At 46.1% G+C, this 15,272-nt stretch overlaps 2 protein-coding genes across 2 annotated transcripts in view; one reads left to right on the top strand and one right to left on the bottom strand.

The window, feature by feature from the left end:
- Positions 1-1,640: 1,640 nt before the first annotated feature.
- STPG1 (sperm tail PG-rich repeat containing 1) overlaps positions 1,641-15,272 on the bottom strand; it is a 15,272-nt gene continuing 1,640 nt past the window's right edge. Inside the window, 8 exon segments of the mRNA XM_009276293.1 lie at positions 1,641-1,701; positions 6,172-6,328; positions 7,033-7,120; positions 9,975-10,047; positions 10,049-10,078; positions 10,080-10,141; positions 10,918-10,989; positions 10,992-11,021. Of these exon segments, the coding sequence (XP_009274568.1) occupies positions 1,641-1,701; positions 6,172-6,328; positions 7,033-7,120; positions 9,975-10,047; positions 10,049-10,078; positions 10,080-10,141; positions 10,918-10,989; positions 10,992-11,021 (573 nt within the window).
- NIPAL3 (NIPA like domain containing 3) overlaps positions 7,784-15,272 on the top strand; it is a 26,027-nt gene continuing 18,538 nt past the window's right edge. The window contains exon 1 of the mRNA XM_009276235.1: positions 7,784-7,798. The gene's annotated coding sequence lies outside the window, so the exon portion shown is untranslated. The remainder of the gene's footprint in view (positions 7,799-15,272) is intronic.

Genomic DNA, 15,272 nt, shown 5'->3' with positions numbered 1-15,272 from the left:
GCTCGCTCTAGGTTTCTGCGCAGCGCTAGTGCTCTCCCCCATGAGCTGCCATTGCCGTGGCGGAGGCTGGGGCCCTGGGGAAACCCCTGGTGGCGCAGGCAGCTTGCTCTGCCGTGCAGTACGGGTTTGGGAAGGCTCCAGGCAACTCTGGGGGTTTTTTTTGGTGCACGCAATGTTATGGGCTCTCGGTGACCTCTCGCCCCTCAATTAGTTGCTCTAAAAGTCTGATTTTGGGGTAACTTCCTACCAGTGTAAACACAGCACTACCCGTCTGATTCTCTTCTCGGTTACGCTAGCCTAACTCCATTGATTCTAGTAGCGTTGCTCCTAATTTACAACAGCAAAAGCCATGGCACTGGTAACTTTAGGTTCCCAGCAGAAGAGCAATGAATTTTGCTGGATTTTACCGTGATCCATTTCACACCGGCTACGAACCTGTCCTAAGTTTTGCAGGGTGAGAACTGCCCTGGCCGGAGCCGTGCGTCTCTGCGCTGCGCAAATGACTTCCCCCCGCTTTCTGCTCGTGGGATGGAGGCAGAGAACCAGGTACTTTTTCTGTGCAGGTTCTGGGTAATCCTGACTTTGTCAGGTTTTAAATCACGGTAACTCCGCTGCGTGCAGGCAAATGCCGGTTGATTCACGCCAGCGTAAGAGCAGACCCAGTCACCGCCCCCTGCCACCCCTGCCGAGGGTGGGTGTTTTGCTGACTGGCTCAGTATCGTTCATCCCTTCCAGCAAAGGCGAGTTGCTGTAGAGGTTGCGTAAAGCGGAGCTCCCAAATATGCGAAAGCATTCTTGACTCTTTGCCTGGAGCCCACCAGTTCCTTTTGAAGATTAAGATACGAGTGATGAAGGCGATTCACCTCTGAGCGAACAAAGGTCGTGTGAAAGTATGAACCCACTTGTGTTTTGCAAAGGGCTCGCGCTGACAAATGAGAGCGGCTTCCTCTGGAGCGGAATCTGCTCTGGACAGTCGGCAGCTGGTTTGTGCTGACTCGAGTCAGAAATGCTCGAGTCAACTGGCTTGTAAAATGTACCTGGCGGGCGTGCGGCGGAGGGTGTCTGGCCACACGCACCCCCGCACCGTGGAGGTTTGACACGCGTTCTGCACAGGCGTTGTCCTTCGGCTGCGCCAAGGCCTGACGCTGTGTGGCAAACCCAGTGTCCATCCCCTGAGCGAGCAAGCGGCAGAGGTGCAGGATTTGCCCACGCTGCCCTTCTCACGTATTTCTACCCTGATAAGAAAGGACTCCTTTCTTAGGAGGAAGGAAAGGGGAAAAGAAAGGGAAAAAGGAAAGGGGAAAGGGGAAAAGAAAAGGAAAAGGGTAACATCTCCTATGGGCATGGGCGGTCTCCGGCACCCGTTTTCTCTTCGGTTTGTCAGATGAAATCACCAAGAGAAGTTTTTTTGCAACTCCCATTAACTGTAGTAATTATTCAACATCTACAAAACTGGAAGCTCTCAATCACCTTTAGCTAATGATCATCTTCCAACATACAGTACCAAGTACCGCTAATCAGCTGCTGAACTATCAGCCAGCCAACCGCGGCAGGCTGAGGACAGGACTGCTTACTGCGAGTTAGCTCGTGCTTTGCAGAGTCTGACAGAAGTCCCTGCTCTGGTGTCCGGGTTGTGCCGCTCACAGCGCTAGGAGCCGCTTCCTACCGTAGCCGTAGACGAAGAAATACTTCCCGAGTGCTCTGGGTGAATAAGCACCTGCAATGAGAGAGAGGGATAAAAAAAGAGAAACGGAGCAGCATGTGAGCTGAGTTGTGCAAGAGCTCTGGTATCCCCAGCGCTGGGCGGAGGGCTCCGCTCTTCACTTCCACAAATAACACCCAGTTTCTGTGTCTTTATTCATGCTTATTCATTCCTTGCATCATCAACCAAGCAGCTGAGGATCTCGGTGCGTGGTGTGGTTCTCCATCGCTATAAAGGGAAAAACAGCATCCTGTGTTTTGTTAGGACACCCACACGTTGTGTTTGGAGATGCCCTGGTGCTGGGCTGGGTATCGGAGAGGATCAAAGACAGAGGAAAACGAAACTCTGCCTGCATCCGTTTCGCAGCGTGGAAAGCTTTAATGAAGTCAGTGAGGGCCCCCTCCGCTCTGCTTTCTCACCCATTTCCTCGGGTAGTTCCTTGGATTTGTGTAACTAAATTTCTGATTGATGAGACTGGTACTAAAACCCTCAGCCAGTGCGAATGTCCTGGTGTCTTCAGCTGGAAAGCGTCCTTGGCCATAGAATTAGTTTAGTGCTCACATTCGCTGTGCCGGACTTTGGGTTAGCTTTAGTATGTCGAGGGTTGTCTCGATTGTACATCTGACTGATTCCTGTGCAAGGGATTACCCAGAGCTCCCGGAAACACTGAGACCCCGGCTCCAAACAGCCCAGGCATCAACAACTGCTGAATAACCAGCCTTTACTAAAGCTGCTGCTTTGTATCAGCCACTGACCGATTTAATTGCAAAGTATTTCGCCCCCCTGTAGTTCTGCTCGTTGTGGTATAGTACAGAATAGTCCTGTACGTATTGTGCGTTCTCGTGGGCAAAGGGCTCAAGTCACCTCTCGTCTCATGACTGGGAGTTTTGATCCAGTGGAATTTTCTTCCCCTCTTTTCAGGCCAGAGTGGAATGGAGATGTGGGGTTTTTTTTTTCTAGCAACAGAGCGAAGACTACACAGATGGCTTTGTGGCGATGGCGTCCCCTTGTCCTTTTCATGTACTGGCATGGTATTGCATGGGTTTCTAATCAAATTGGCATAAAAGACTGATGAAAATGAAAGAGGGCATTTCTCCACCAGCTGCAGAAGGTGTTTCTAGCCCATTCCCTTCCTCTTTAATTAATTTGGTAACCATCCGTAACAACTGTGGGCCGGATCTTCAGCACAAATAAACTGGCCTAGCTCTGTTCCTTTAACTGAAACGGGCTGATTTACATTGGCGGGGGATCTTGTCCTAGCTTAGTCAGCGGAACAGCTCTCGGGGAGTTGGCATCTTGACACGGTACGTTGCAAGTCCGGGATACGATCTGGACGTGGCTCCAGAAAAGCCCATTACCCCATTTGTGCGGCCGCGAGGGCTCTGGAGAAACTAATGGCACCAGTGTGTCCTCTCGCTGTCGGTGGCTGGTACAAAATCTGCAGCTGGGTAAGTTCAAACGCTAGAAATAATAGCAGTATTGCTATTGTCTGCTTTTCCAGCCCTTCAGTAACCTCCCAGAAGGACTTAAGAATCTTAGAAGAAATAAACAGGGCAAGAAATACGAGTCTGACTAACTGAAAAAATAATGTTACTTGCGCCTGGCAACAATTAGCCAACGGGCACCGAGGGACACGATCCACCCAGGCTGAGCTGACCTCTACCTCCACCCCATGACGAGCTCCGATCCACGCAGTCAAGAACTGCTCAGCACAAGGACACTGCAGCAGGATTTGTCCCTGCATCTGCCTCTCTCTTATCAATGCTAATGTCAGGGTCAAAATTCGGCACTGTTCCTTGTGTGAGCTGTTCCTTCGCCGTTGAGGAACAACTCCAGCCGTGACCACTGCCTGCAGGAGTCAGGCAGCTGCCCGCTGGTCCTGGCTGGAGGGACTGGTGGCGTGTCACTGTAGGTCAGGGTGGTGTGTTTAACCTGTTCCTCACTGAGGGTGGGTCCCTCCTCCCGCTTCACCAGACACTTCCTGATTACAAGCTGCAGGATGTGTTTCTTCTCTGGTTTTACTCAGCTTTACGTCAGGAAAGCTCCGGTGAAGCCTATGGAGGACAGGACAGCCAGAGGGGTATAAAACCAAGGAGACTGTGCTGAGGTGCTCTGCAACGCTGCTCTCCAGCTGGGGCACGGAGGCTCTCTGTACTGCAAGAAGGCGTGCTTTTTTTTTTTCTCTCTCCTCTCTCCCTGCAAGTGCTCCTCTCTTCCAACCAAATAGAAAAATATTGCAGGTGAAATGTCTGTTGTACCAACAGCCAGAATTGTGTGATAGTTTTACACATGCACCAGAACTCACAGAACCTGTTTGTCAAACGCACTGACAGTCAGTGATACTTTAATGGCCGTTGCATTGCAAACATGCTTTTTTCAATCTTGCCTTTAAAAATAATATTGTAAAATACGGATGAACAAGTTGGATAAAGAGCTGGTAGTCAGGACTCTAGCGCTGCTTCTGCCACATTGCTGCTGCATGGCCCTTTGGAGACCATTCAGCCCAGGTTGGCAATGATATTAGACCATCTAAAGGTGTCGGGAGACGCTGTGCTCTGATCTTATAAGAATTTAGACACTTGGTGCTCATCATAAACCTACTGTCCCCCATTCACAAAAGGTCCTACATGCCACGTGCTACTGAGTTAAGTGCCGTTTAGAAATGGTGTGTGTCTTCAGGTGTCCACGTGCCTTTGCAGGTGGGCTCTCCTAATTTCTGTGCTTCATTTTTTTTCCTGTTGAGTGGGCAAACAGCACTGTTTAGTCACGTTTGTGTTTTGCTGTCTCTAGTAGTGAGAAGTACTTCAGAACAATTCTTACTTTTACCTGGCCCAGGGAACCTTTCCTGTGACATGCTCCCCGTCCATCTCCCTGTGTTTGAGACAAACACAGCACTTGAGCAGTCCTGCTTTGGAGACCCTTTGTAATCTACAAGGCTGGATGGCCCAGGCCCAGGTGAAGGAGGATCTTTACAAGGTGGGATGGCTGGAGCAGAGAGAGTCAAGCAGAATTTCTGCCTGTCAGGAGAAAAAGAGATTTGAGGAACTTGTCCCACGCTGATGGGGTTTTAGGTCTGGAAATAAAAGCTGTGGTTTCTGTTAAGTGCCCTGGGGAGGCGGATGCTTTATCCTCCTAAGCCAAAATCTTTGGGAAATGATCTGGGGAAAAAAGGGTCCAATTGCAATGCCACAGACAGCCCGACTTGTTTATTGTAAAATACAAAGACTTGCCACTGGTCCAGCCTCTGTAGAGACCTGGCTGCTCAGCTACTCCAGAGCGAGATAGCGCTGAAACCAAGAGAGTGATGCCAAATGATTCCAACCGGGAGTTCCTCCCATTCTCTCCCACTGACTGACACAGGAGAGGGAGCAGGCTCTAACCCCAGCAGTTGGGTGTGGAGTGTTTTTGTGTTTTCTGATAATACAGACTGGTGATCTTCTCTCCTCGTATTTAATTTGCCCTTTCCTCTAGCCCTCTGTCCTTATCAAATGCCACTTGGCATTGCTTCCCTCCCAGCCTACAGCTTCCCACTCTTTTTACAAAACCCCTGTTATAAGATACAACTGCTGAGAGATGTAGTAAAGATACACCTGTTGGGTAAGGAGAGCCGTGGGCTTTCTCATGTTCTCATTCTTTTCCATGGTCAGGAATTTATTGTTGATCTTAATCTCAGGCCAGGCAACGTCACTGCATGGTGACAATAAAATTGCCTGAACAATTTGCTGATAGGCAGATTTATTTGTCTTCTCATGAGGATACCAAGGGGCAGGAGGGCTTGGGAGAAGGGAGTTTCCTTTCATGACTTTTAATCTCCCCGAAACAAGCGGTAGGATGGAATACGTGGGAATGGCAGTTCTGGCTTGAAGGAAGTACTTGGAAGTTTTACAAGCCTCTTTCCAGCTCTAATTCCCAGCCTTAGCAAGGGCTGAGGAAATGCCCATGCTTTACCCATCAGGTTCCTTGAGCTGCTGCGCAGCCATGAGCATCCCTCACCGCTCCTGCCCAGTGGTTCCCAGATTTGACTCTTTATGCCCAGTGTGCTCCTCTGGGGGTGAGGTTAGGCACTGGCAATGCAAAAGAAACACAGCCTAGTGCTTAAAGCCTCTGCCTGGGATGTGAAGGATCTTTTTCCAGGTCACGTGTGCTCTGGCTTCTTGCTCTGTACAATGGGGATAAGAAATTACCCCTACATCATAAGGGTGGTGCAGTGTTTAATTACTGTTTGTAAATGTCTGAGAGATCATCTGATAAAGGAACCTCTGATACACTGCTCCAGGGTGTTATCAACCCACACTCCCCTTCAAGGCAGTGCACTGTAACACTTCCACCTCTGAGACAGTTCCTGTAAACCTCTGGCAATAACTGGCCACATTGGACCGGGCGATATAGTGGGACACTGCGGGACCACTCTGCTCTGACGTATTTTCATATGTCCCATGAAAGTGGCATGTCTTCCAGGCTGGACTTACCTGAAAGGAGTTTTCTTTGCTTCCTTGGTAGCTTTATGTGGCTGGTAGGTTGCAGGCTCTGGAGTAAATCTGTCCATCCTTGTTAGGCGGGAGGTCTTTGACTTGAAGCAAGATGTTATACCCTTGGGAGACACCTTGATGAGGGAATCGTTGAGGTCTGCAAAACAAACAGGAAAGGGATGTAAGTACCAAACAAGGCCGCAACAGTGGCACTGAGGAAAGAGAGTGCATCAGTCAGTGAATGTAATAGCAGGAAAAAGAACCGGTATAACAGGACTGCGTGGGGAAATGACTTCTGGATTTAAAAAGTGCTGCCCTGGCCAGAGCTTATTTCGAGGGACACTGATAAAGCAACTCTAAACTTTGTCCTGAGCATAGGAACAAATGGAGATATTAGCAATTTTAAAGAATCAAACAAACAGGAGGAGAACACACACGTGGTATAACTTGTAAGAAGCTACAAAGCTATGAGCCCTCACATTCCAGGTCTCAAAGCTCAGCAGGCAATGGGCCGGGAGTAGACTTCTTTTAAAGCTAGAGTACTGTGGAGCTTGGTACGTTATACACTAATGTGGCTTCTCCTGAAGCCGCTGGCATTTACACTGAGTTGTGGGGTGTTCTAGTGATTCCTTACGGCTACTCAAAACTGTCAGGATGGTTTTCGGATGGTTGTCTCAGCAGAGGTTCAAAGGGACCTACCGACAGCTCTTGGAAGGGAGACTCACTAGTGTCCCGACACCTGCTTAAATCCTTAAGAAGCTCTGAGTGACCTGAATTTGTGTGCGATGGTGCTCTGCACCCTGGAGAATCAGAACCAAAATCACCAGCAACATCTTTCCTCTCAGCTCAAGGCTCACGTACACGGGGAAGGCCATTTTCCAAATTTTTCCAAATTTAATCCTCTTGTGGTTTTGGACACAAACACCGTCTGGCCAGAAACATTGAATTTCTGCAAGCAAAGCAACATAGAGGTCTGTTTCAGAAAAAAGAAAAAGGGCTTGTGAATGCCTTTGAATTGACTTTACCTGTGGGTAATTACCAACAAAGGAAAACCCACATTTAAAATCCAGTTGTCTCCATTGTGAGTGATTCTAATGATACAGCTGTAGGCATTATTAGGGCCAAAATCTGGGAGTGCTTACCAATTGTAGGTAGCGCTCTTTGTGACTGCCCAGCATGTAAAGGTCACATTTACACAGACGCCGGGGACTTGAAACTCTTGCAGAAAATGTGGCTTTGTGTGTTTAACTGCTGTCTCCAGACTTCTCCGACGTCAGCTCTACGTGTCTGGTTTTGTTCAAGTCACCAACTGAGCACAGAATTTGAGGTGGTGCTGCCAACACACCAAAGGGGCATCTGCGTGGAAGCTCCTGGAAAGCGCCACAGAGAAAAGGAGATGTATCTGTGGCTGTCGCTGCTGGGACTGCAGGGTGGGCTGATGGCTTTGCGCTAAGGATGACTTGAAGAATCTGTATTTCAGTTTGTTCAAGCCTGCAGGGAACTGCTGGAGTGTTTGTGCCCTCCTGCAGCTTGCACCAAGCTCACTGTGCAGCACAGTTGTTTTGCTGCTAGCGGTCCCCGAGGCAATTAACTTGAACAGAGGTGCCAAAAGTCCCTGGGGGAGCAGGTCACATTGCTCCTCTGGAGCGCTCTGCTACCTGCTCCAGTCACTGCTCTGGTGCACACTGCAGCTCTTCTACAAAATATACATAGAAACACATTTCATCCACAGCTCCTAAGGAGCCTCACGCTCAAAGTGAGAATTGCTCTGTAAGGAACAGAGTCAAAAAACCTATGGTGCCAAGTTACCCAGAATCACAGAATAGATCACGGTGAAATGGGACAAAGGGAGATTCTTCAAATTCCCAGGATGAAGCCTAACCTCCTGGAACGTGCTCCAGGATTTAAAGTGTTTTATTGTTGGCTGCTGAAATGGACTTTTTCTAACCAGGCTATAGTTAGAGAAAACATTTAACAGTCAAGGCTAATTCACTGATGTAAGTGGAAGAGTCCAGTTCATGCACAAGAGTGAGGAGGTAGCAAGAAACCTGCATAAAAGATCCAAACACAAAAAGACTGATGCTTTTTCCCGTTTTTTTTTTTCTTATGTTTTCTATATTCAGCTAGTGAAATGCCTACAATAGTCACGATGTTTAACTGGCTTTAGTTTAATATAGTGTTTGGTCCCAGAGCTTTGAGGACAGCTTGGGATGCTGTTTTCTTGTTTCTCACTCATTTTTCCTCCAATATTCGTCAACTTTCAACTGTCACTGCCTCAAAAGCAGATCCTCCAGTTACTAGACAAAAGTTCCTTTTTGCCTGACTGAGAGCAGTGACCATATAAAGACTGCAGGATCTGGCCTTCTTTTTCTTCTCAGATGTCTCTTTGTCTATAGTCATAAATTATCAGACACTGCCATCTTTTAAATAGATAGTTTCCTGTTCTGCCTCTTGTAGGTTAGATATTATCTCCTACAGTAAATCATGAGTCAGTGATTAATTCAAGAAGGCCGTTCCCAGAAGCAAATTCTTACAATGTTAAAAATAATATGATGCGAATCCATTATAGTATGATATAGAAAATAATTATGGCCTGCAAACTAGTTTAATCAACTTAGAACATGCTGGGGCAGATACTCAGTCGGAGTGAGTCATTATAAGAAAGTTCACAGTCTTAGCGTATAGGTTGTGTGAGCTAACATGATTACCCCATGTCAGCTGAGTCTTGGTAACTCTGTACGTGTGCTCTTTGCACACCCAAATCGTGAGGTAAGACATGTTTGTTTAAAACACCTTTGCTGATGTTTAAACTGTATCAAATTACTTTATAAAAGCATGAATTGCTTCAAGAACATGCATGCAGCCAGTTAAGATGTCTCAGCTGATGAATGGCAACTTATTAAGCTTATTAAATTGTGTCATCTTCATTCTGTCTTAAACAGCTATGCAAAGTCATCAAATATTATAAAGAGTCAATGTGCTCTGCCTCACCACACAGTGGATGTATCTTGCATTAAAGTGCAGTTTAAAAGGGGACAGCTCACTAGGAAACGTCTGCAACGCAGACATGCTGTGCAGAAAAAGACAAAAACTCTCTCTGAAGAATAACAAAACAATCCAGAAGTAATCACAGCTATAGCAAGACACCATTGAAGGGACAGGCAAGTCCATTAGCAGTGCGTATGTTATTATAAGCTATCTGATAATTGTTAATAACACTTTGTGTTTTGTTAACATCTTCCATATCTCAGAACACACTCTGAATTCCTGTGGACTAAAGTTTACAACACCCCAGTGAAGCCTGGTCACCATGGCATGGGTGGGGAGCATCAGGCACAGAACAGTTAAGTGACTTACACAAGGGTGAATCAGCAGGAGGTTCAGGAACTGAACCTGAAGGCTAGGTCCTCGGCTGATATAAACTGGCACAGCTCCACAGCAAGTGGAAGGGCACAGTCAATTACATCAGTTGTACGTACGCAGACCTGATTCCCAGCTCTGAGGTTGAACCTCAAAACCCAGTACCTGTTAACGATGTAACATTCACCTGCCTTGAGGTTCTTGGCAGAAGTTCCCTATAACCAACCAACGCAGGTCAGATTTCTGGGATGAAAACTCATGGGGTGCTATGGGGTCTTTCAGTATCAAAGCCAGTGACGTGGCTGTAGAAGTACCCTGAGAGCTGTACCCCAACTAGGTAGGTTACAGCTAGTTCTAGTGTTTTCTGGAACATCAAATGTCACTTCACAAACATTACAGATTAGCTGTGCCCCCGCCTTCTCCTCCCTTCTAAATCTCCTTACATAGTACTGACTAGGTGCTGGAGTGGGGATTTCCTCAATCTTCCTAGCAATGGGTTGTTGAAACATGCTAGTTTCCCTCGCTAAAGTCTTGCTTGGACTGAAAACATGATCTTGTAGGCATTTGCAGCTGGATAGTTGGAGGTTTTCTTGCATCCCATGCATGGAACCTGGAAACAGAGGGAGCAAGGAAACTGTCAGTAGCTGAGTTGGAAAGAAACTGGGAAGTAACTGAGGCCTGGAATTTACCAAATGTACTTCTAAAGGACAAATCACCTTTTGCATTTTAAAAACAGCAGAAACTTTGCTATGCAGAATTGATGGCTGCAAGTGCTACGAGATGAAATAGGGGCAAGAGTGACTTTTTCAGGTACTAAGTTTCACTGATTTCTTCTTTTTGGGGTGGAGGTGCCCATCAGCTTGCAAAAGAAACCTTAAAGACAACCTTTAAGTCTTGTGTTAGAGAGAACAGGTCCTGAAATCATCCGCTTCAGCTGTGAATTTCAGATAGCTTAGTACAATATACTAAATGAGTCCACAAAGTGTGTGTGTATGGATCCTTCTTTACACTTTGGTAACTTAACAACAGCTCTGCCAATTTTGCTTGAAAAGGTTCATGCAAAACTAAAAAGGGCCACCTCTGGGTGAGACTGAGCAAAGGAAATTTCAGCCCCAGTAGAAATTTAAAAGGTAAGAGCATATGAAAAAGCAGCTTAGAATAGCTGTTAGACTTCCACCTTAATTATAACTGTCTGACAATGAGAAATGATTTTCCTTCTTGGTTGGATTTTCAAAACATCCCAAATACAACACTAAGGAGGTATTGCAGACATAGTCGACAGAGTCAGTTAAAGACCAGATCCATAGTCCACTGAAGTCAATGCAAAGCCACTAGGTGACTTCAGCAGCTTTGGAAATCAGTCTGAAATAAAATGCTTCCTCTTACCAGTGAAGAGAAGTATCGAGTTCCTTTCTTTGACAATGAGGTGCTGTTGATCTCTGCAGACTGATGAGTTACACACTATAGAATCCTGGGCCTAGGTTTTCATTCTAGCAAGAGAAATATCACACACATCGACCAAGCTGTATTAGTTACCTCTCTCCCGGGGCACACGCAATGAGACACAGGCATGGGCTCACACCGATGCTAATGGGACAGCTCCTTTCCGCAGTACATCCCTGCTCTTCATCTTGCCGAGCACAGACCAAAACATACCAATTCTTTTAGGAGTAACTCTGAGACCAGTGATGCTGGAACAGAGCAATGGTCCATACAGTCCATACGTGTCCACATGTACCTCCCTTACAACTGGTCTTACTGGCCCTTATGGCTGTGAGTGAACTACTATTAATTTTTTTTTTTTATTTGTATATCTGTTGCTCCAAACGGCTTTCATGGTAAATTACCATCCCAGTTTACAAATGGAGAATGAACACTGTTTGTACAATTACTTCCTTCTTTCAAGTTTAAATCTATTGGTTTTTAAGTTTATGCTGATATTCTTCTGTTTAATATGATATGGGAGAAGCTCACTATTTCACTTTTCTTAATTATTTCACATACATTTCAAGCCATCTTATCTGCCTTCTCTCTAAATTAAATATCTTCAGAGTTTTCAGTCTTTATGGGGGCTCTAATGATCATATCTCTTATTTCTAAATTGAGTCTATTTCTGCCGTAGCCTTTTTTTAGAGTTAGGGTGGCCAGAACTAAACAGAACATTCCAGCTGAAGGTGTACCAACAGCATAAATGATGGTATTATTGTATTTCCTGTAACATTTTCCAAGCCATCACTTGCACCCCCGAATTTTATGCTTTAATTGTAATTGTGCATTGAGATAGATGTCGTCAGTGTTCCAAAATTATAATCTTTTAATGCAAGTCTCCTGCTGCATGGAAAACTGAATATTTCTGAGTATGAGGAAGATCAAATTTCTCTACTGTCTACATGGCAATTTGTATAGACTGGGAGCCACAGCAAATCTAAAATCTCACCTGTAACATCTGAGTTGGACCTTATTAATTCAGCACGTGGGCAGAATGCATTATTCACAGTCACCACACCTTTCCTGACTCTGTTCTCTTTCTGGGCTTTTCAAAAAGAGGACTGTGTGGGATTTATAGAGCCAAAGAAATCAAAACCTGCCAGTGTCACACATGATACCCCCAGCTTTTCAGGCGTGGTCCCATGAAGTGCTGAATGCCGTCGGTAGCATGCCCTACTTCTTCCAATCCCAGAAAAAAAAGTGGGATTTGGGAGATCTGGGACCATGCAAGATGAAAGAAATAACTTTGTACTAACATAAATGTGAAATGATTCCAGCATGTAGGATGGAAAGAGCTGAAGTTCCTGTTCTTTGAGAGCATTCTACCATTATGTGAACTTCATTGATTGTCTTGTCTGCCAGTTACCAATGGAAAATATTCTGGAAGTGCCTGGAAGTGACTTAGTTCCCGTTCTGATGACTTCAGAGTTGGATTCTGACAATGATCGGATGCCCCCCAAAAAATAGCATGGGCATAACAGCGAGGGAAAGAGAATGAGATGCATGGAATTGAAGAACGAGGCAATGTGGAGTTGAGAGTAGAAAAGAAAGTAGTTTGGGCATCATTCCACTCGTGCAAAGACACAAAGCTGCATGAAGGGATTTGATTGTGTAGAAGTTTTTGCAGGATCAAGAAGGAGCAGGAAAGATGCAAGGTTAAAAGTGGGGAAATGGAAACTTGCATAGGACGAGCATACGGTTGATTAAAAAACACCGTCCAGACAGGACCTGTGCTGATGGCCATATAGCAGCAGCAGCAGCAACCCTGAATGACCCGCTCGCCCTTAAGAAACAACCAGAAATGGCAGGGAGAAGAATGGAGGCTCTTGCTCTGCTTGGTCTCGCAAAAGAGTAGACTAAAGGGAAGAGGAGATGGGAGTGGGCAGGCAGTGTTGTCTACCGGAGAAGATGCCGTTGATTTATAGTGAGATCATGGGCAAATCACTTCACCAGTCTGTTTTTCCACTGCAGCTGAGCTGTTTCTTGCTACATGCATGGACAAGTGTAATAATGCTACTATAATGCTAAAAATAATAAAACACAAATATGTGCCACTTCTATTAAAACTGGAAGAGCATTGCAAGGAACCAGATCCCAGGTCTCCAGTTCTTGTTATGTGCACATGTAATCCTTGTGGATTTGGCCTTCCTCATAAAAATGCCCCCTGAGTTATAAAGCAGATGGTCACAAATAATCTTTTCCACATATTTTTTCTTTGTAGGAAAATGCTTCAGAACAAACCAAAAGCTGAGGTATGTGATGCAACTCTGGGAATTTCAGCAGAGCTGCTCTGACTTACACTGTGTTTCAGTTCAGCCCCTGTGTGATACTCCTAGGATGCCAAACTGACACGAGGAGATTTCTGACGATGTGGTCTGAGGGCTTGTACACATGGAGCAGGCAGGGATCCTGAGCTAGCTATTTTTTATCAACCCCCAGAACTAGAAGCAGAACAGACACTGCACTGCTCTGGTCTTCAGCTTGCATCTCCATGTGGCCCTGCCACGTGGAAGCCCTGCCACGTGCTTGAGGTTCTCCACCTCCGTGGACAAGAGGCTTGTGCTGAGGAAAGCAAGATTGGTCCAATTCGCTAGAACTGGCTATTAAAATTGCAGCAGGTTTCCAAAGCAGCTGATAAAAAACTGCATCTGCAAGCTCCGTTCCCTGGTGTTGCCCAGGCTTGGCTGCTCCTGCTGACCAGCCCACTGAAGCTTGGATGGAGTCCCATGCTCAGCCCTGCCCCGTAAAGGGGAGTTACTACTCCGGCAGCACGTTCTTGATTAGCGCCTTCCAGGATAGCACGTGTCAGGGAAACAGCTACAGAGCCCTTCTCCCATCCAATGCATCCAGCTCTGGGTTTGGCATGCCCATCATCACCTCAGTGTTGTTGAAAGTAATTGGAGATTAGACATCTAAACGCCCTTGGAAATACACCTCCTGCTAAAGTGACTGCGCACCTCTGTGCCCTTTGAATGCTTTGAATTGTATTCTGGTAATGTAAGGGGGCGCTGAGCTGCAAGGTAAGTCCGTCAGAAATACCTTGCAAACTCCAGTGTTCGGTACCCATAGGGATGTGTGAAGACAGTGGTAAACTGGCAGAGTTACAAAAGTGGGTCAACTCACCTGTTCGGTATTCTAGGTCAGGTAGTAAGAAGCAAATAAGCTCTTTACATTGCCTAAATTACAAGTGGGTAAACTTCATGTACTGGCACTTATTCCTGACTACCCTGCTAAAGGAATGCGCTCCAAAATGGCTCGTGCTGAAAAGGACACAGTCGAGTGCTTTTGATGGAGGAAACTAAGTCAGCAGCCCCCAAACGGTCTAGTGTTAATGGATCTAATGCTTCCCCTCCCCTACGTGGTGCGGTAACTTTTCTCTAGGGATAAAGCTTAAGAAAGAATCAGCCAAGCCCTTGTGTAGCTTGTGGTTTGGCTTCCTGCCTGCTCTGCCCTTCAAGCAGGAAATTCTCAAAGGGAAGGGAGTGCTTTGTGAAGCTACCTTAAGACTCTGCCTCTTCTCTTTTAGTCAGAACTTAGCATCAGGTCATCTGGAACTCCTGGAAGCTGACCAGACAGACTGATGGCGCCTACAGAAGGTATTTAAGCAACTTCTCTACCTTGATCATTTTCCCTCATCTTCTGTCCTTTACATCCTTGATTGCTGTTATTCAATCCTGAGATAATACACTCCTGATATCACTGAGATGGGAGAGACAAGCAAGGAGGAACAGATCAAAGGAAGGAGAAGAAAGAGAAGATGCCAAAGGCAGAAGAAGAAAGAAGGAAGATGCCAAATACTTCCTTGATTTACCTACTTTACATACCTGGTCCACAAAGTTTCAGAAATTCTTAATATACTTAATTTTCAGAGTTCTGGGGTTACCACGTAGTCACCAGACAGCAGGAGACTGTCAGCAGGGGCCATGGGCATCCTCTTTCCACCAGCAGAGGAAGTAGCTTGAAAGCTGGATCCAGAAAGCCCAGGAGGCCCTTGGCACCTGTGAGTGTTGGCTGGACTTGAAAAGGAACCCTGCAGAGTGCAGGCTGGGAAAACAGTGTGGTTTTAATATATCTTTCTGCTTCCCTCTGCTGGCCAGATAACAGATGTACCAATGTAATTCCTACAAATCAGGGAAGGCTCAGGGTGAAAACCAGCAGAAGGTAGGAGGGGGCATCTTTATCACTACACAGGCATCACTCCACTGATTTCTTTGAATTTGCTCCTGAATTTCAGAAGGAATGCAACATATATT

The sequence above is a fragment of the Aptenodytes forsteri genome, unplaced genomic scaffold (genome assembly GCF_000699145.1).
Source record: "Aptenodytes forsteri isolate BGI_AS27 unplaced genomic scaffold, ASM69914v1 Scaffold321, whole genome shotgun sequence".
NCBI classification, from domain to species: Eukaryota; Metazoa; Chordata; class Aves; order Sphenisciformes; family Spheniscidae; genus Aptenodytes; species Aptenodytes forsteri.
Note: the sequence above shows the minus strand (reverse complement) of the source record. Positions and strands in the feature narration are given on the sequence as shown.